The sequence below is a fragment of the Hemicordylus capensis genome, chromosome 4 (assembly GCF_027244095.1).
Source record: "Hemicordylus capensis ecotype Gifberg chromosome 4, rHemCap1.1.pri, whole genome shotgun sequence".
In the NCBI taxonomy this organism is placed as follows: Eukaryota; Metazoa; Chordata; class Lepidosauria; order Squamata; family Cordylidae; genus Hemicordylus; species Hemicordylus capensis.
Window position 1 is genome coordinate 122448052 of NC_069660.1, and position 21357 is coordinate 122469408.

At 43.6% G+C, this 21357-nt stretch overlaps 1 protein-coding gene across 5 annotated transcripts in view; it reads right to left on the bottom strand.

The window, feature by feature from the left end:
- KYAT3 (kynurenine aminotransferase 3) overlaps window positions 1–17668 on the bottom strand; it is a 54272-nt gene extending 36604 nt beyond the window's left edge. Inside the window, exons 1-2 of one of the 5 annotated variants that reach the window (XM_053246621.1) lie at window positions 17466–17590; window positions 10580–10680 (exon numbers count right to left, since the gene is read on the bottom strand). In XM_053246621.1, the coding sequence (XP_053102596.1) occupies window positions 10580–10678 (99 nt within the window). In that variant the 5' untranslated portion in view covers window positions 10679–10680; window positions 17466–17590. The other 4 variants (XM_053246622.1, XM_053246625.1, XM_053246623.1 and 1 more) reach the window with 4 other exon arrangements.
- Window positions 17669–21357: the final 3689 nt, after the last annotated feature.

Genomic DNA, 21357 nt, shown 5'->3' on the forward strand with positions numbered 1-21357 from the left:
TGCATGGTGTGGAGAAAGTGGATAGAGAGAAATTCTTCTCCCTCTCCCATAACACTAGAACCAGGGGTCATCCCATGAAATTGATTGCCAGGAAATCTAGGACCAACAAACGGAAGTACTTTTCCACACAACGCATAATCAACTTGTGGAATTCTCTGCCACAAGATGTGGTCACAGCCAAGAACTTGGATGGCTTTAAGAGGGGTTTGAATAACTTCATGGAGGAGAGGTCTACCAACAGCTACTAGTCAGAGGGCTATAGGCCACCTCCAGCCTCAAAGGCAGGATGCCTCTGAGTATCAGTTGCAGGGGAGTAACAGCAGGAGAGAGAGCATGCCCTCAACTCCTGCCTGTGGCTTCCAGTGGCAGCTGGTGGGCTACTGTGTGAAACAGGATGCTGGATTAGGTGTGCCTTGGGCCTGATCCAGCAGGGCTGTTCTTATGTCTCAACCGTTCCTGACTGACACAGGCATAACCTTTGAGCAAAAGGAATACTGAAACAGCAACCCTCTAAGAGAGCTGAGGGCAGCGCATTCAAGCATGCCAAGGCAAATACCCTTCTAGATTTGGCAAGAACAAGCTCATGTTAATATTTAGCTGGTCTATGAGGGCGAGTTACATTACATAAGAAAGGTAAATGTCTGGCTCGGGCCCTGTCTTCCTGAGTCACTATGTCCTAAATCTGCTGCCTAATTATCTCCTTTGCTTTCAAGATCCTTAAGGAAACCAACATGGCGATACATAGCTCATAACTTTCTAATTACCTCTCGAATCCCTCTTTCCATGTAGATGCAACACTGTCCTTCAGGACCAGAGGTGCGAGGCCTGCTTGACCAAGTCCTAATTTCAAATAATAATAACCCTATCCACCCCCAGCACAGTATCTCCAGTGACTGTTTTGTCTATCATGTTTCTTTTTAGATTTTGAGCCCTTTGCGGACAAGGGCTTTTTACTTCTCTATGTAAACCGCTCTGGAACCTTTTGTTGAAAAGCGGTATATACATATTTGTTGTTGTTGTTGTTGTCTTTGCAACCCAGACATGTGCTTCAACTGGTACTAACCCCAGTTCCAGCCTTAACCCTGCGTTGAGCATCCCCCTTGCCACCGCAAGGATTGTTCTAATAAATTTGTTTTGTATCAGCTCTAGGGGGCAGAAATCCTTATAACTGCTCAGCTAGGCCCCATATAGTAGTTGGGCTAAAACATTTCCCATTGAAGACTTGAATTGCAGTGGGGACGTAACTACCTCCCTTCCTGAAAAAGAATCTAATGAGCACCATTGGATTCTTTTGTGCCTCTTGTGTAACATGGAGTAGATGTACTCTCCAATAACTATTAAATTGGAAAACCACCCCTAAATACTTATAGAGCTTGACTTGTTCTATATCTTGGCAATCAATTTGCCACTTGTGCTGCACAAATTTCTTCTGAAACACTATAATTTTGGTTTTCAGATAGTTAATTTCAAGTTCTTCATCTCGGCAATATGTTGCAAATTTTTGAAGGGCTCTGAGCAAGCCTGTCTCTGTAAAGGAGAGCATTGCTGTGTAATCTGCATACAGCAGCGCTGGAACCGGTTGCTGGCCTAATTTCGGAAGATGGATATCTGACTCAATAGAGAGTGTGTCAATGAGTTTATATAAAAATTCAAGAGGAGAGGGGCCAAAATACAACCCTGTCTCACACCCCGCTGAATGGGTATCCTATGCATTAAATGGCCCTGGGTACTGTATCTCACCATAAGCCAGTTGTTATCATGTAGCATACATATAAAGAACAAGAGGCGACAGTCTATGGAAGAGACCTCTAATTTCTTCCTTAGTCTGTCCCTAGCTATCAAATCAAATGCTGCTTTAAAATCCACAAATGTTACAAACAGGGCACCCTTTGGCTGGGCACAGTATTTGTCAAAAAGGTATTGCAGAATCAAGCACTGATCTACTGTAGAGCACCCTTCACTGAACCCTGCCTGTTCTCAGTAATTATCCCCTCATTGTCCATCCACTCTCTAAGCTTACCACATAAATGTCTGGCACAGAATTTTCCAACCACTCTTAGCAGACTTATTGGATGGTAATTTGTAGGATTTGATTTCACCCCTTTTTTAAAGAGAGCAACAATAAGTGCCAAGTTCCATTCCTCTGGAGCTTTCCCAGTATAGTCAATAGTTGTAAAAAGTGCCGCTAGAACTGGAGCCCACCAATCAGCATTTTTTTAATCAGTTCCACAGAGATATGGTCTTAACTAGGAACTTTCCCACTTTTCAACTGGGCTTTCAGTCCCTTCACCTCTGAGATTGTAACCAAAGGCCAGACAGGTAGTTCATTCAATTTAAAGCTAGAGGCCTCTAATGGCAAATGGGCTGCCTGAAATGAATAATGGGAGCAGAAAAAGGTCTCCGCCTTTTAGGATCGATCATCAAAAGTAAAGGATCCAGCAGTCAAGAAATACACCACAGACTAGCACTTAGCAGTGTTACAATGAAGGCCTTGGAAAGGATATTTAGATACTGTGACATGTCTATACCTACAAAGATTAGAATGGTTCAGACAATGGCTTTACCCATGACATTCTATGGATGCGAAAGCTGGACTTTGAAGAAGCAAGATAGAAAAAGTATTGATGCTTTTGAAGTTTGGTGCTGGAGAAGACTTTTGAGGATACCATGGACAGCCAGGAAAACTAACAAATGGATCATAGAACAAATCACTCCAGAATTTTCACTCGAGGCACAAATGACCAGGCTCAAACTATCATACTTCGGACACATTATGTGAAGATCCAGCTCCCTTGAGAAGTCCATAATGCTGGGAAAAGCTGAAGGAAAGAGAAGAAGAGGACGACCAGCAGCAAGGTGGATGGACTTGATTAAGACAGCAATGAATGCATCACTGAGAGGGAGAGAAAAGAAGGGAGGGGAAGAAAGACAGAGGGGAAGAACAAGCAGAAGAGAGAGGAAGAGAGAAAAAGAAGGGAGAGGAAGAGAGAAAGAAGCAAGGGCAAGGGATGGGCCCGGACCTGCAGCAGCCTGAGGGGAACAAAAGGCCCTGGTGGCAGTGGCAGCGAGGAAGGGCCCGGTCAACTGCTGCTGCTCCTGCAGTGGGGGAAGCAGGAGCAGGGCTCTGGTGAGGATGGGGAGGTCTCTGGGGTTCGGGAGATGCATCTTGGCCAATTGGGGCCAGCAATGCCGCAGCTGCGACCAAGAGGGTGAGGGGGATGGAGCAACAGGAATCAGAATCAGAATTAGAATCAGAAGCTTTATTTCGATCAATGACCAGAACAAGGAGCAACAGGATGGAGAAGGAGCAGGAGCCCAGGACAGGTGAAGGTGGAGAGATCTCTGAGATGAGTGTGCTGTGGTGGTGGGGGGTGGGGGGAGCAATCAAGTACTAGAGCGCAGATACTCTGTGTGGGTTAAACTAGTATAGATTTATATGCTTTTACATATATAGCCTGTGCTTTCTCAAAGAAGCCCAAAGTGGTGCTCGTGGTTACATTTATCCTCCCAACAACCCTATGAGGAAGGTTATGCCAAGAGAGAAGTGACTGCCCAGAGTGACCCAGTGAGTTTCATGACTGAAAGGGGATTTGAACATGGATATCCCCAGTCTGGTCCTGCACACTACCCACTGTACCACTCTGGCACAGAGTTCTTTCTGATAATTAGGCTGACAGAGCTGCCCTGGTGACTTCAAAATGCATTTACTCTCCTCAGAAACAGCCTTTTATCGCTGGTACATGCTTGTGGCTTCATGGGCGTAATTGGAGGGGCAGCCAGGGTACGTGCCCTAGGTGCCACTGAGGGGGGGCACCATGCCAGTGCCAGCCCCCACCCCACTGCCCACCTGCCCAGAGTCCCTCAGCCACTTGCCGTCCTGCTTGCCTTGCCCTCTGGCCTAGGATCGGCCTGCAAACTGCAGAGCGCTTCTCTCCCCGCCTCTCAGCTGATCAGTGGGCAGGCAGGGCTTACAGAGAGGCCTCCGTGTGGGCCTCCCTGAAGCCTGAACTCGGCAGGCCCCAAGCAAGCAAGGAGGCAGGCAGGCAGAGTTCTCTGCAGTAGAAGACCCTCTGCTCAGACCATCCAGCACAGCTTTTGTCAGGTAAAATGGGATTTTTTTTTGTGGTTCTCCCCCCCCCCCCGCATATATAGGGATCTGCTTGCCATAGGGCTTTAATATGGGGTGTGGAGGGGAGACTGAGAAGCCTCTGAATATTTAATTTAAAACAGATTGGGAAATTTGCTGGCTTTAAACACAAAAACTGTCTAAAAAGGCCTATAAGTGGCTTGTTTCATGGCAGAAAATTACAAAAACTTCTGGAAAAATATTATATTTATTTATTCATCCATTCATTTGTACATACACTTATGTTCAAGTTGTTTTGCAAACCAGAAGGTCTGAGTGAGAACTGTGAAGCATGTGTTATGCTTTTATTTTACTTCTTTTTATTTTTCTTGTGTGTGAACTGCTCCCCAATAACTCGCAGGGACGTCAGGGTAAATCTGGCCAACATGTGAATGCAGCACCTCCATTCCAGAGGAGATGTGTGTTAAAGGGCTTTAAAAGCCTCCTGTGAAAAACCTCCTGGAATCAAACTTTACTGAATTTGTTCAGGATTCTGAGAAAACATACATAGGCTCACACTGCATGGTTGAAAGTATCATTTGCTAATCTGCAGCAAGGGGGCCATTTTAATAATTAGCATTGCTAGTGTGTTCTAGGCATTAAGAAGCACAAATATATAGTACTCAGTATATCACTATATATTGTGAAGTGTGCGTGTGTGTATTCAGTGAAATGTATTTGCAGGCAGCATACTTATTTTGAAATATCAGACTTAAATCCTTGGGGGCCTGGGGTGTGTGGAGGCCCTGGACTTTGAGGGGCTGGGGGCCCATTTTAAAATCTTGTCTCTGGGCCCAATCCAACCTTGCTATGCTCCTGGCAGTCACTACACATGGGTTTCTGCACAACACCTGCACGGAAGAAACTTCCATGTAGAAAATGTGTCTCTTGTAAATTGACCCTGAATTTTCCATCCATGACTGGGATATCTGAGAGTTAGAGTCAATAATAAGAGAACAGCACACTGCTTGTGACAGGAAGGGGCAAATTACAATGATTTCTTAGTCTGGCAGGGGCTGGTTTTGGCCCTGGCAGAACTTGGCTGTCTGCTCCTGTTGCAAATTCCTTTGTCTAGTGTGGCAAACTAATGTATCCTCCTCCCTCCTGGTGTCAAAGTAAGCACTAGTGTGGTGAATGCACATATACTCCATCATGAGCCAACAGTCATTACAAGACAAAGGCTGGCAGGAATCATTCACTGGTTTATAGACTCCCTCCGCCATCTTCTTCTTCCCCTATTTTGCTATTGGCTATTTGGGCAGGTGATCTTCTAGGACAAAGTCATGTTTTTTAAAAACCATGAGAAGAGACAGAGAAAATGACACTTGGAATCCTCACATAACTCCTGACTGTTGTTCTAAGTCATTTACAAAGATGACTCATGTTTTCAGGTTTTGATCAACAACCATGTCTAGATGGTACAGTGTTCCTTTTAACAGGGATTTCCAGATGTTGACTACAAGTCCCATCATTCCTGTTTGGATAGGGGCGCAATTTCAGTGCTTGTCCTAGGTGCTATTTTCCCTAGATACGCCTCTGTGTGGCTTATAAAGTTCCTCTGCTGTGTGTGTGTGCATGCAGGCTTATGTTTTGATCCTGATGTGTTAATACAAATCTACACACCACCATAGTCCCGTAAAACACTATAAAGCAACTGTTTTCCATATTTCTCTGCATCTCTGCTGATGAGCAACTGAGGTTGTGTGTGTGTGTATTTTGACCCTACTTATTAGCTACAAATCTGCACTTTGCCAGTTATTGCAAAGGTACCCGCCTAATCCTGACTGCACCTCCACAGCTGCCCACAATTGGCTCCACCTCTCACTAACTGTGGCTCCAACCATCACCTGCCCTGACCCATCCCACCTGCCAGTCCCAGGAACCACCAACCACCACTGTTCATCACTCTAGAAACTTTTTCTTTTGACTATTAAAAAATATGCAAAATCTAATAAACACACTTCTTAGCAGTAGTTTTATGCTTCACTCTGTTTAGTTAAACATTCTATTCTGTTCTGTTCTCATAGTCAGTTCAATTTGCAGAAAACTGATTAACTACAAAAATGTGAAGCACAGAATTGAGTGTCTAGCTGCTTCCAGAAGAGTACTTAAATAGAAGTGTTTCTTGATGAACTACATATATGCAGTTGAAAATAAAGCATGCTCACTCAGGCTTCTCTGAAGCCTCATGCCTCAAGGAGGCAGCAGTAAGACCGCCATTTTAAAAAGCCACCACTCGATTCCTCCAACCTGGACAACTATAGACCTGTTTCAAACCTTTCCTTTTTGGGCAAAGTGATAGAGCATGTGACAGCAGCTCAGCTGCAGAGGGGCTTGGATGATACTGATTATCTAGTTCTCTTTCAATCTGGCTTCTGTCCTACATACAGGATTGAAACTGCCTTTGTCACTCTGGTGGATGACTTATGCCATAATGACACTCAGTTAGGGATGTGCACCAAGTGAAGTTCATACACAGGTTCAGTGCACCGAGGCACTGCCAGGCAGTGGGGCAGCACTTTTAAAAAGGGAGTACAAAAGTTCCTTCCTTGCTCTCTGCCACTCCATGCAGCTTCCTGTTGTGGTGGCACTCCCCACAACAGCCCATGTGCAGCATTGGGAACATAGCATAGCCTCCACACATGCATGGATGCCATTTGTGTGGTCAGCATGGTACTGCTAACCACACAAATGGCACCCGTACATGTACGGGGGCCATGTGCGTGCCGGTGTCACACTGCCAACATTCAGGGGCTGTTGGGAGAGCACCAGCACAGCAGGAAGCTGCATGGAGTGGTGGAAAGCAGTTAGGGACCTGCTGTACTCCCATTAACTTTATTTTATTTATTTATTTATCTATCTATCATAACCTTGCTTCATGCACATCCCCACACTCAGCTGTATCTCTCCTTATCGCCTGATCTTAGGGGAGGTGGTGGATATCCTGAGTTGGGGAATGGAGGCAGTGATGGGCTAGTAAGATGACACTGAATCTAGACAAGACGGAGGTGCTGTTGGTCAGTAGAAGAACCAATCAGGATGAGGGGATTTAACCGGTTCTGGATGGGGCTGCACTCCCCTTGAAAGAACAAGTGTCCAGCTTGGGGGTATTGCTGGACCTGGCTCTGCTTTTGGATAGCCATAGGGAGGCCTTTGCACAGTTTCAGCTTGTGTGCCAGCTGCATCCCTTTTTTGAGAAAGCCGATCTGGCCACAGTTACCCATGCTGCAATCACATCATGTTTGGACTACTGTAATGCACTCTATGTGGGGCTGCTCCTGAATATTTGGAGACTGCAGCTGTGCAAAATACGGCAGGTAGGATTTTATCCATGCATTCTGAAAAAGCTACACTGGTTGCTAATTTGTTTCCATGTCCAATTCAAGATACTGGTTTTGACCTTTAAAGCCCTTAACAGTTTGGGCCCTGGTTATCTGAAGAACTACCTGCTCACAAAGATTTCTGCCCGCCTGACAAGATTATCAGAGGAGGCTGTGTGTTGATGATGAGGGAGGCTCAGTTTTCATGCACACAGGACAGGGCCTTCTCAGTCACTGTCCCCAGGCTTTGGAATACTATCTCAGTAGGCATCCAATCCTCGGCCTCCAAATTGGCTTCAAGTAAGGAGAACAACACAGAATTTTGCTGTAAAGCAATTTGGGACCATACTGGTCTACTACTAATAGGCTAATTATTTTAAACTTTTGGCCCATTTATCTATTTATTTATTTATTTTATTCAGTTTTTATATCGCCCTTCCAAAATGGCTCAGGGCGGTTTACAATTAAAACAAAACCATTAAAATCAGTTAACAATTAAAACAAATTATAAAACAGTATAAAACAATTAACAATTAAAACATCATAAAACAGCAATTAAACAATCACAACAATTAACAAACCCTGAAAACTAGGTTACAACATTAAAACTAATTGCAACTATTTAAAAACCCTGGAAGGCCAGGCCAAACAGGTAGGTTTTAAGGACTCTCCTGAAGGCCAGTAAAGAATTCAAATTGTGTATTTCTGCCGGGAGTGCATTCCACAGCCCAGGAGCAGCTACAGAGAAGGCCCGCCTCCGAGTCGCCACCAGACGAACTGGTGGTAACTGGAGACGGACCTCCTCAGATGATCTTTAATGTGTGGTGGGGATTATGCAGAAGGAGGCGCTCTCTGAGGTAATCCAGTCCTAAGCCACTCAGGGCTTTAAAGGCAATAACCAGCACTTTGTATTTTGCTCGGAAACATATCGGCAGCCAATGTAACTGTTTCAAAACAGGCATCATATGGTCTCTCTGGGTTGCCCCAGAGACCAACCTGGCTGCCGCATTCTGAACTAACTGAAGTTTCTGAACTATGTACAAAGGCAGCCCCACATAGTCAACAATGTTCTAGTGATGCTATTATATGGGCAGGCGGGTGGGAGGGGGCTGCACTGTACTTACCTTCCCCCCAGACAATCTCTTTGCCTGCCTGGCCATGTGGCTCAGCCATGTGCACAAGCAGCGCTCATGGGAGCTGTGCAGCATGCCGGAGGCTGGGGCAATGTGTCCTGGCCTCCGGGAATCCCACAATGCACTGAGCGTGGTGCACTGGGCGTGGTGCACTGGGGTATTCCCCCATTAGAGGGGCACCTCTGTGTCTGTTTGGGCTACAAAGCCCCAGCAAACAAACAATCCCAGCACCAAGGGCACACTTGGACCCTTAACCTCAGCTAAGAGCCGGGACAAAAAGCAGGGTTAGGCTGGGTGGGAGCACCAGGATCAGAGCAATCCCAGTGTTCCATACAAGCAGCCCAACCCAGGCTGGGCTGCCCTAGCCTGGGTTATGCTGCTCATGAGAACAGTTCATGTGTTCTGGAAGGGGTTACACTCACCCTGAAAGATCAGGTACAGAGCTTGGGAGTGCTCCTGGACCCAAAGCTCTCCCTGATCTCTCAGGTTGAGGCAGTGGCCAGGAGTGCTTTTTATCAGGTTCAGCTGATATGCCAGATAGGTCCATTTCTGGAAGTAAATGACCTTAAAACAATGGTACATATGCTGGTAACCTCTAGGCTTGACTACTGTAATGCACTCTACAGTGGGGCTGCCTTGTACTTAGTTTGGAATCTACAACTGGTACAGAATGCAGCAGCCGATTGGTCTCTGGGTCTACCTGAAGGGACCATATAACACCAATTTTGAAAGAATTGCACTGGCTGCCAATATGTTTCCAAACAAAATACAAAGTGCTGGTTATTACCTATAAAGCCTTTAATGGCTTGGGTCCAGGGTAGTTAAGAGAGAGCCTTCTGTGTCATGAACCCTGTCACCTATTAAGATAATCTGGAGAGATACAGTAACACTTGCTGCCAGCTTGTTTGGCGACTCAGGACCATGCCTTTTCTGTGGCTGCCCCGGGGCTCTGGAATATGCTTTCAGCTGAAATAAGAGCATCTCCTTCTCTGTTTGCTTTTAGGAAGAACCTCAAGACGTACCGGTTTTCCCAGGCTTTTAACTGAAATTTTAATTTTTTTACTTACTGTGACTGTTTTATGAATTTTTTTACTGTTTTATATAGTTTTTATATTATGTTTTAACTTGTACACCGCTTGGAGATTTCTATATCAGGTGGCATAGAAATAAACGTACAGTGCTGGGATCGAGCCCGATCCTGGTACTGCCTTCCCTGCAAGCCCAGGTTTTGTGCTTGGGCTTTTACCTGGGTTAAAAGGTGCAAGCGCATCCTTTACCCCAGGTACGGGGTTGTGTGTATGCTTGGGCTGCACACAGCCCGAGCATACACAGATTCGGGCACCTAGAGCACCCAACTCCTGGGGGAATCCCCCAATGCACCATGCTCACTGCACAGTGCACTGTGGGATTTCTGGAGGCCAGGACGAGTCCCACAATCCAGAAATCCATGCAGCCCAGATTGTGTGGGCACGTGGTGGTGCACCAAAGAGGACCTTCAGGGACCATCTGGGGAGGAAGGTAGGTTCCACCCTGCCTTGTCTTCCACCCCGCCCACTCGCGCAGTAGTGAGAATAGCTTCACAGCATTGCATGGAGCCTCTCAGTGGAGAAGGTGAATTAATTTTGTACTATCTGCCAATGCTATTATGCAAAACAAATACCGTGAACAAAACCAATATCCATATTTAGGATCATGGCCAGTGGAATACCTCCAAAACAGATATAGCAACCTGCACCCCTGCTATCCGGTTAAAGTGTGTTTCTGTTGTATTTAGCATGGGGAGAGCAACTGTTCCTATTCAGCCCCAACACAGTATCCCTCCAGTGGTTGTTGCTAATGTCTTTTTAGATTGTGAAGTGCTCTGGAACAAGGAATCATTTTCTTATTCTTATTGATATGTAAGCCACTTTGAGAACACGTTTTGTTGAAAAGAAGTTTAGAAATATTATTAACAATAAAAATGTATAATCACATAATCTATGAAGAGATGGAATACATACTGAAGAGGCTGAAAACCTGAAGCATCTCAAAGGATAAATAATCTTCAGTATTGATGTTCTAATGCCAAGGCAGAAGAAGCATTGCTGAGCAAAGAACATGCCTGCATAACAGTAAGTTTTAAGGATGTAAAAGAATTACACATAAACTTTCTCCAATAGTGTCAAATACCAGACCATAACAATATAAATGCTTTTCTAAGCAATGCTATCAGTAAACATTTGTATAACCATTACCTATATTCAGAATGACTATTATATAAACATAATTAGTTCTGGATTATATCTCAGTGCTTAGTTAACAAAGAGTGAAAATAAGTGGGCCAGCTCAAACTAAAATGAAGATAAGAAACCGAGGAATAGACTTCAGGAGAGGCACTAAGTACACGCAGGTCAGAAAAAAGTAAGCTGCTCATGCAACACAATCTGGACCAAGAACACTAATGATGCTATTTAACTTTTTTTTTAAAAAAAGGGGGGCAATACTGTACAATCTGAGTCAAGACTCAACATTTCCATCAGGGTGTTTAAGCACCTAAATAGAAGGCTAGTTCTGCTCCGAAAACACTTCCTCCTCCTCTTATGGGTAGACAATGAGGTATCAATCTGCAGTGTCATCCAATTATTCAAGACGGCAAGAACTTGATTTAGATATGCAACTGAGAATCATATTTTACATAATATGAACATATTTGCTTGTTTTTATAATTTACTCCAGTGGTTTTCAAACATTCTGCTTTCAGGGTCTGACATGGACAAGACTTGCTTTATTTCTGCTGAAACAGATGCCCTATTCACACATTATGAACACCAGCTGCTCATGCTTACAACTGCAAAAGCGGGGACAAAGTCCTGCCTCCAGCTGCCATTCACCCCCTCCAGCCAGCCAGCCCATTCACGCTTACAGCCCTTGTCTGAAGAGGGATGTGCTGTAAGCGTGGTGTTGGCCATCACAATGTGTGTCTGCTTTCAAATGGGGCTGTAAGTATCATCCAATTATTCAAGACGCCAAGAACTTGATTTAGATATGCAAGTGAGATTCATATTTTACATAATATGAATATATTTGCTTGTTTGGGCCAACTGGAGGGGGTGAGTGATGGCATGGGACAAGACTTCTTCCCCACTTTTGCTGTTGTAAGCATGAGCGCAGTGGACATAACATAACATGAACAGGGCCAGAGTCTTTGTGGCCCCTTAAAAATAGGTGTATTGTGATACAGTATACGTTTTCATGGACTAAAGCCCACGTCATCAGATTCAATCTCTCTCTGGTATTTATGCATTAATCTTTAGTTCATTACTCCTCTCCATGGGAAATATTTATCCTCTCTCCTCATTCCTCCGTCCCCAGATTCTGAGATTCCACCATGTACTACTCACACTTTCAAACCTATTTGCAAAGCCTTAATGGTTACAAACTTGCTTTTAAGCAGGGGAGGGAGAAATTAATACTGATATTTTCAGGATGCTGAATTTCTGTGCTTGCAAGAATGATCACAACATTTAACTGCAGAATATAGACTACTCTGCTTAAACCTTTACTGCAAGATAAACAGAAATATTGATAGGGATGGGAATTATAAAATCCATGTAACCTAGAAGCACAAATAATATTGTCTGTCAAGCACAAGGCATAACAGAAAACACAATTTTATTATATTTTGTGTTTTTCAAATAATTTGCTTTATAATATTTATTTTGAATAAGACACTTGCTTTTGTTTATGGTATATTCAGGTTGTCGAATATTTTTATTCTTCCACTCCTGTAGTTTTAAAATTTAACTTTTTCCTTTGGCATATTAATGTTTATATAAAAGTACATTTCAAGACTTGAACTAAAATGAAATGGTTAAGAGTGCTGGATTAGGACCAGGGAGATCTGAGTTCAAATTCCGATTCAGCTATGAACCTCACTGGGTGTTTCTGGGCCAATCACTTATCTCTCAGCCTAACCTACCTCACAGGGTTGTTGTGAGGATAAAAATAATCATGTACGCCATTCTGAGCTCCTTCAAAGAAGAACGGGATATAAATGTGTGTGTGTTTTTAATCACTAACAGAATAGAATCTATGCTTCATTAATCAGTGAATGATTTATATGGGAGATCCTTATTTCCTTTCCCCTGTGCATATGACAGTCAAAGATTTGAATGTTATAGAACAACATAGATCTGGATTTTCCTTTATCCTGCTGTGATGCTTTCAACAACTTTTTTGCAGACTATATCTCTTGCATTTGAGCCGACTTGGACTCCACAGTTATGGCAGAGTCAAATGTAGAGGTGTCCAGTATCTCCTCTGGTTCCATCAGAATGGATCAGTTTCAATTTGTAACTCCTGATGATATGGACAAACTCCTTGGAGGTGTTTGGCCTACCACTTGTCCTCTGGATCCTTGCCCAACGTGGCTTATATGACATCTAGCAGGGAGGTTAGAGATGGCCTAGCTGACATCATAAATGCCTCACTGAGGAAGGGCAGGATGCCTCCATGTTTGGAGGCAACTGTGAGACCTTTGCCTTAAGAAGCCTGCCCTAGAGCCTTCGTGATGAACAACTATAGACCAGTCTCCAACCTCCCTTGGGTGGGCAAGGTAATTGAGAGGGTGGTGCCTGATCAACTCCAAGCAGTTTTGGAAGATAATGATTATCTAGATCTATTTCAAACTGGCTTTAGAGCAGGCTATGGGGTGGATATACCCTTGTTTGGCTTGATGGATGATCTCTACCAGGGAATGGACTGAGGGAATGCAACTCTGTTGGTTCTTTTGGACTTTCTGTGGCTTTCGATACTATCGACTATGGTATCCTTCTGGATTGCTTTGCAGTAGTTCCGTTCCTATCTCTCTGGTAGATTCCAGATGGTGACACTTAGAGATAGTTGCTCTCTGAAACAAGGACTATTGTATGGTATCCCTCAGGGCTCCATCCTATCTCTGATACCTTTTTAACATCTACATGAAACCGCTGGGTGAGATCATCAGGAGATTTGGAGCAGGGTGTTATCAATATGACGACGACACCTAAATCTATTTCTCCATGACATCATCATCAGGAAATGGTTTAGCCCTGCCTCCCTAAATGCCTGCCTACAGGCAGAAATGGATTGGATGAGGGATAATAAACTGAAGCTGATTCCAAGCAAGACAGAGGTACTCTTAGTAAGGGATCATACCTCGAGGGACATGATAGATCTTCCTGTTCTGGATGGGGTTGCACACCACCCTAAGGAACAGGTATGTCGCTTGGGAGTGTTTCTGGACCCAGGCCTCACTCTGGTTTCTCAGGTTGAGGCCATAGCCAGGAGTGCTTTCTATCAACTTTGGTTGATACGACAGTTATGTCCGTTCCTTGACGATAATAACCTCAGAACTGTGGTGCACTCTTTGGTAACCTCTAGGTTTGACTACTGCAATGTGCTATACGTGGAGCTGCCTTTGTATATAGTTCGGAAATTTCAGTTGGTTCAAAATGCAGCAGCTAGATTGGTCTCCAGGATTTCTCAGAGAGACCATATTATGCCTGTTTTAAAGCAAGTGCATTGGCTACCAGTAGGTTTCCGGGCAAAGTACAAAGTGCTGTTAATTACCTTTAAAGCCCTAAAAGGCTTAGGACTGGGTTACCTCAGAGAGCGCCTCCTTCTGCATAATCCCCACTGCACATTAAGATCATCAAGAGAGGTCCGTCTCCATATACCACCAGCTCGTCTGGCGATGACTTGGGAGCGGGTCTGCTCTGTAGTCGCTCCTGGGCTGTGGAATGTGCTCCCTATAGACATTCATGGCTTAACATCTTTACCCGCCTTTAAAAGAGCCCTTAAGACACTTTTTTAGCCAGGCTTTTAATAATCTCTGAATGTTTTGCATTTTTAATTGCTGTTTAATTTTTTTAAATTGTGGTAATCTTTGTTTAATAAGTTGGTTTCATTCTGTTTTTACTGTGTTTATTTTTATAAATCGCCTAGAGCCTTTGGAGTCAGGCGGTATATTAAATAAATACATAAAATAACTTAAGGAATGATTTAAACATTACAGCCTCCATGCTAAGTGCCCCATGCATTGTTTAGTTTATACACTGACCCAAATGCATTTGGTCAAATGTACCAACCTAATCTACCTTACAAAATCGTTAAGGTTAGGCAGAAAGAAATATATATGCCACCCCAAGCTGCTTAGAGGAAGCGTGAGATAAAAATGTATAAATAACAGATGCTTAAATATTGTGTCACACACAGGAAGCTGCCATATACTGAGTCAGACCATAGCTCCATCTAGTTCAGTATTGTCTACACAGACTGGCAGCAGCTCCTCCAAGGATGCAGGAAGGAATCTCTCAGCCCTATCTTGGAGGTGCCAGGGAGGGAACTTGGAACCTTCTACTCTTCCCAAAGCAGCTCCATCCCCTGAGGGGAATATCTTACAGTGCTCACACATCAAGTCTCCCATTCATATGGACCCTGCATAGCTAAGGGGACAAGTCATGCTTGCTACCACAAGACCAACTCTCCTCTACAAAGTGCTTTTCAGTGGCCTCCAGGTGGTGCCACTAACAAATTTAAGTTGTCTCCAATCTGTTTTATGTGAGAATCTGAAGGCATATTCTAAACTACTTTACCCTGAGAAATATATAAATTTGGCAATGATGCTAAAATCCCTAAGGCCTTGTTTAACCCCAATTCTTAGGAAATGAGATGTGTGCAACAAGCCAATTTCAAAATAAAAGAGTATAGGCACATTTAGGCTCTTCAGGCTTTCCCTTCAAAGTTCATTTCTTCACATTCAGAGCACTTTGCACACTCAAAATCACAGTGTGGGTTTGTTGTGCTTGTGAATATAGCTTCTAAAAATTAGCATGAGTTGTGGTAAACAGCAGGTATTTTTTAAGAAATAATGGGGACAAGCAACAGGTAAATTAGTAGACGGGAGATGTGTTGGAGACTAAAACTGCCTGGAAGTTGCCCTCTCTAAACTGTCGCAAGCTAGCCAGAATGTGGATGCACTGATGTTCCTTCCCTGCAGGGATTTTCCCCAAATGCAGGGAATTCTAGCTTTAAAAATCAAGGAAAAGGGAATCCTACCTACAAAGTGGTGAAATGCAGGGAAAAATTCAAGTGATGCAGGGAATTGTAGATAAAGTTTCTTTTCCTGTTGCAGTTTCACTACTTTCACTTGCAGTTCCAAGTATGTATCTGGTTTGTGTAGCATTTGGGAGAGTAGGCTACATAGTACATATAACGAAGGGAATAAATAGCTTCTTTACAAAGGGAATAACCAGAAGGAGTTGTACTGGAACAAGTGCACATAATAAGCAACTACCTCACTCCGTATGACACATTTATCAGCATAACATTTTTTTTTTCTTTAATCTCTGGTGAAGAGATTGCACTTTGTAGTGCAAAGAATGGAGGATAAAAATTCTGGAAATAAAAGGTCCTTCTACCTCCCCCCCCCCCGCCCCAAAAGCAAGACTAATTTGAGGTGAACTGATGGGGAAAGAAAAAAGCCATTTGTTTAGAAAGGAGTGGTTGGAACTGCCTCAGTTTAAAGGGTGGTTAGGTGGGGAAAGTAATACAACACTGTGCAGAAGAACTAATAAGCTGTAGAGAAGTGGTATCGAAAACATGCTAAAACTGCAAAGCATAAGAGTGCAGCTTCATTTTTCAGGCTTTTGCTGAGTAAAAATCATATATATATATGTGTGTGTGTGTGTGTGTGTGTGTGTGTGTGTGTGTGTTTTAAATTATTTTAATGTTAATGTTTTTAATGTTTAAATGATTTTAATTGTTTAATTGATTTAGTTTTGATTTTAACTGTTAAATTGATTTACTTGTTTTTATTTGTTGTAAACTGCCCTGAGCCATTTTGGAGGGGCAATATATCAAACAAACAAACAGTATACATATAATACACATACTCACAAATAACAGATCAATTTCCTGTCTATTGCATATATAATTTTTAATTCCTGCAGGGAATTTCAAGGGCAACAAAGGAATTCCTGCAGGGACTTTCAAAGGCAAATAGAGAATTTCTGGTGTTCTGGTAAGAAATTTCGGCTTCCAGTACAGAACAACCCTGTGTGGATGGAATTATTCAGCACTCAGCAGAATGCACTCCACACACGGCACGGCGTTTATGCTTCAAGGAGGAGCCCTAGCATTCAAGCCAATCTTGAAGAACCACATGGAGCACTTGTGTTTTTGAAAAGCAGTATATACATATTCATAATAGTAGTAGAATCAGGATCAAGCTCAGCACGAAGCAAGGTGAAGCTGTTGCTTTAAGAAAGAAGATTCCTGAAGAGGTACCCTAGCATTCAAGCCCACTTTCCGGCCAAATGGGAGGGTCCCAGATTTAATCTCGTACATATTAAAAATCTCACACGTTAGCAAGACTGGGATTCAGGCCCCTATTTCTCCCCAAGACTTGACGGCGAAGCGAACCAACTGACTAAAAGGCAGCTTTGTCCATCCCCTTACTAGCTACTTTCCGCCCCCGGAAGAATATCCCCACCCCCTTTTATGCAATTCTCTATATTCCCCCAAATTGGGAGAACTGAGCTTAACTCCTCTGAGAAAGGCAAAGTCCAGCCCTCCCCAGTTTGGGTAATATAGAGAATTCCATATAGTGTGTGTGTGTGGGGGGGGAATTCTCACTCCTCCGCCAACGCTGTGGGGTTTCTCACCCACCACTTCTCTCGCCTCGTCTCTCCGGCGTAGGGTTGTGGGAGAGCAATGGGGCTTCCCCTTCTCTGTCCCTTGGAGCGAGCTGAAGGCCAGGGCAGGCGAAGAACACCCCGTTTCTAAACTCGAAAGGATAACCGCCTGCGCTATCGCCGCGTAGCGACTCTCCCTCTCACTTGTGCACCCACAAAAACAGCAACTCACCGACTTGGCCTGGCTGGTTTTCTCCCGGATGTTGCGTGTCTTTTCCAACCGAGAGGCGGAGAAGACGAAGCAGTAGGGGTGGGGCTAAAAAGGCCGTGGGGGGAGTTTGTACCTGGTCAGTTTGGCCGGTCTGTCTCTCCTTGTTGGGCGCTAGTTAGCTGCTCTTCCGCGCGCTAAACGCGCGCATTCCTTCCTTCCTTCCTCCCCGCGCGTCTATGTCTGTTTACTCAGAAGTAAGCCCCGCTGAACACAATAGTCCTTGTTTCTGACCATGCCAAGGATTGCACTGTAAGTTCTAGTTTGTATGATCAGGACAATGAAGTGGAAATGTTTTTCCTGGGCTGTATCACCAGGTATTTTTGTGGAAATTGTATGTTTGCATATATTCCTTCCTTCCATAAAGAAAGAGCCTTTATGCACAAAACGAGCATGTCTGGAAGAAGGGTTAAGTGTAATCTTTTTCCCTGACAGCCTACATTTCTAAGTGCAAGATGTTTTATCTGTGAGGAAGTGTCCAGACATACTACCTGGGTGGTACAGTCCAGGCAAGGTTTTACCACTTGAATGTAATGAGAGTATACCTTGGTCCTTAACGCCTGCACACTAATATGAAGAGGCACCACCTCTCCCCCCCAAAAAGAGGAAACCTATTTTGTGTATTTGAACAAACTTGTAATTCTATGCATTGTATGCTTAAGTCACATTAAACTCAGTGGGTCTTACATCTGAATAAACATGTGCAGGATTGCCCAGCAAAGCCACTGAAGCACAATCTTGCTTGGCTGTTTTAAAAACAAAGGAAAGGGGGAAGGTGCTGTACATTGCACAATCTGATTGATTGATTGATTAAGTACCATCAAGTCAGTGTCTACTCTTAGTGGCCACATAAATAGATTCTCTCCAGGACATACAACCCTAGACAGGGAAAATGTAAGCCTTTGGAAATTTTTTTACTAGAAACTGGACTTGGTTGGGGCACATCGAGAACACTTAATTTTTGTCACTGAATGACAAAAGAAAAATGCATTATTTATTGCACAGTGAATGTTATGGTTCCCCCCCCCCCGTATCATCCAGTTCACACACAAAGTAACAAATCAAAATAATGCCAAAATAATGAGTTACCCTTAAAAAAAAAATCCCCAAATTGCTAGTGGTACACAAAGATGTAAATCATTAAGAGATTCTCTTCAGGAATCTGCTTTCTTAAAGCAACAGCTTTATCTTGCTTCATGCTAAGCTTGACCCTGATCTATCATCGGCTACTAGTCGGAGGGCTATAGGCCACCTCCAGCCTCAAAGGCAGCGTGCCGCTGAGTAACAGTGGCAGGGGAGTAACAGCAGGAGAGAGGGCATGCCCTCAACTCCTGCCTGTAGCTTCCAGTGGCATCTGGTGGGCCACTGTGTGAAACAGGATGCTGGACTAGATGGGCCTCCTTGGGCCTGATCCAGCAGGGCTGTTGGTAATGGTCTGATTTTACTACTATTATGAGTATGTATATACTGCTTTTCAAAAAACAAAAGTGCTCCATGTGGTTTACATAAAAGAATAAATAAATATGATGGTTCCCTGTCCCAAAAGGGCTCACAATCTAAAAGGAAATATAAGGTAGAGAACAGCAACCACTACTGGAGGGATGCTGTGCTGGGGTTGGGTAGGGACAGTTGGTCTTCCCCTGATAAATATAAAATTATCACCACTTTAAAAGGTGCCTCTTTGCTCAGTTAGCATGGACTTTCTCTTGCACATATGCACAGCTTTTTAATTCTGCCAAGTGGAATAACCAATGGAAATGTGCTATGCTAGTCAACCTGAGGAACCCCATTTAACCAACTAATTTCAAGATTAAAATGAAACAGCCCTGCATAAGCAAAATGCTACACTTTTCTATTTTTTTAATCGCACAAAATACTATTTAATTTCAATATTACTGGTTCACTTGGGGAGAGATTATAGTGTAGCTTAGCAGTAAAGCACATGGTTTGTATACAAGATTCCAGGTTCAGTCCCTTGTATCTTCAGTAAAAAATGGATCTCTGACAGCATTACTGAAAAAGGCTGCTGCTAGAGACCTCTGTCAGAGTAGATAAACAAATCCTCTGTCACTGGACTAGATAAACCAGTGGCTCACCATAACTTCATATGCTGATCTAGCAGTTTCTTGTACTCTTGGAGAAGATTTTTGCCTTCATGTCACCTATCACAATGACCAGCAGAAGGCAGCATTTCATTAAGAAGTTTTTCTGAAGACTAGAGAAAACTGCAGCTCTTGCAGATTCATGTTCAATACTGAAAACCTCCCATGTTCATTTATGGATATCTTTTTAAAGAACAATGTTTCCAGAGTTGAGTGGGGGTGGGGAGTACTGCATTATTTGTGCTATAAGCACAGCAAGTTTGGTTTTGTAGAAGTTGGTTAGAATGCCAGCATATCAGGGATTTAGCTAAAATTGAGTGGATGGGTTCAAAGAACCCAGGCCCCCAAGCTCTTGAGGGGCCCCCAGCTCCACTCCTCTCTATCTTCTTCATTATCTCCTTCATTCCGAGGAGCCACCGGAGAGAGGGGTGAACACAGGCCCCCCTCCCCTAGTTACGCCCCTGAAGCATATCATATGTGTGAAACAGAAGCTAGATGGCATCATTGGAAGAATTTGTTTTCCTAGTATTACCACGTTTTTCTAGTTAACCAAATAAACAATGTTGCACCCTCAATAATCTAAACATTTAGCGCACTCACATATTCCCTGATTAATCTTGGGTACAATCCAGCCAAATTTAAGTCTAAATCTTGTCCTTGATTCTCAAAGACTGTTCATCCAAAATTCTCACACTAAAATCAAGAAAAAAATGTTTGGTTGTGACTCTTTTAAAAAGAGGAAAGATCCAGCCAAGAAACACATCCAATAGATTGTATCTTGACTTGGCATAAAAACCACAACATATTCAATGATGTGGCAGATCCTTGATCAAATCCACAGCTTGCTCCGGGTTTTTTCTTCAACTAATCACATCACAGAGGAGGAGGCAAGAGAGCCTTCTTGTTCTTGTTAGTTTGACAGCTGGTTACGGAAGAGTGGCATGACAAGTTGCCAAGCAGCCAGATCAAACAACAGAACATTTAACCCGCACCTGCCAAATCTGACCCAAATCTTTGCTGATTTTTATAATGAACTTGCCTTTGTGAGTGACTGCCTTCATCACCTCATGTTTGCCCCACATACACACCCCAGACCATTTAAGACAGGCATCCCCAAACTGCGGCCCTCCAGATGTTGCTGAACTACAACTTCCAGCATACCCAGCCACAAAAAATTGTGTCTAGGGATGCTGGGAGTTGTAGTTCAGCAACATCTGGAGGGCCGCAGTTTGGGGATGCCTGATTTAAGAGGTCATGGAGGTTTAAAGTAGAAATCATTGGTTTCTCTCTTTCGTGCAGAAAAATGCAGGCTTGTGAAATCAGCTCAGACAAAAAGGGCTCAGGTTACATCAGAGCTGTAGTCCCCATTCTGCATATGTAAAGCTATGTTCCTATGGTGACCAGGCTTCAATAAGACAAAGCATAGGAAGACCCATATTTTGCAGTTTGTGCTTTAGTTTAACTCAGGAATTTCTTCCTCCCCCTCCCCTTCTGGACTCCCTTCACAGAATTTCACCAACCTGCCACAACCCCTGCTCCCCCAGCACTTGCAATTGCAAATCACTCAGAGCAGATCATACCCAACACAGCTGTCAAACTCACCTTCATTGAGTTTTGAAGAACACCAAACTACCGGCAATGGCCACTCCACAGAGAAACTTGGGGGCATAACAGAAGCCTCAGGTTTTTTGGGATTTTTAGAGCCGCTGAAAATAGAGGGGTTTTTTAAAGTTGGACATAATTTGGGCTAAGCC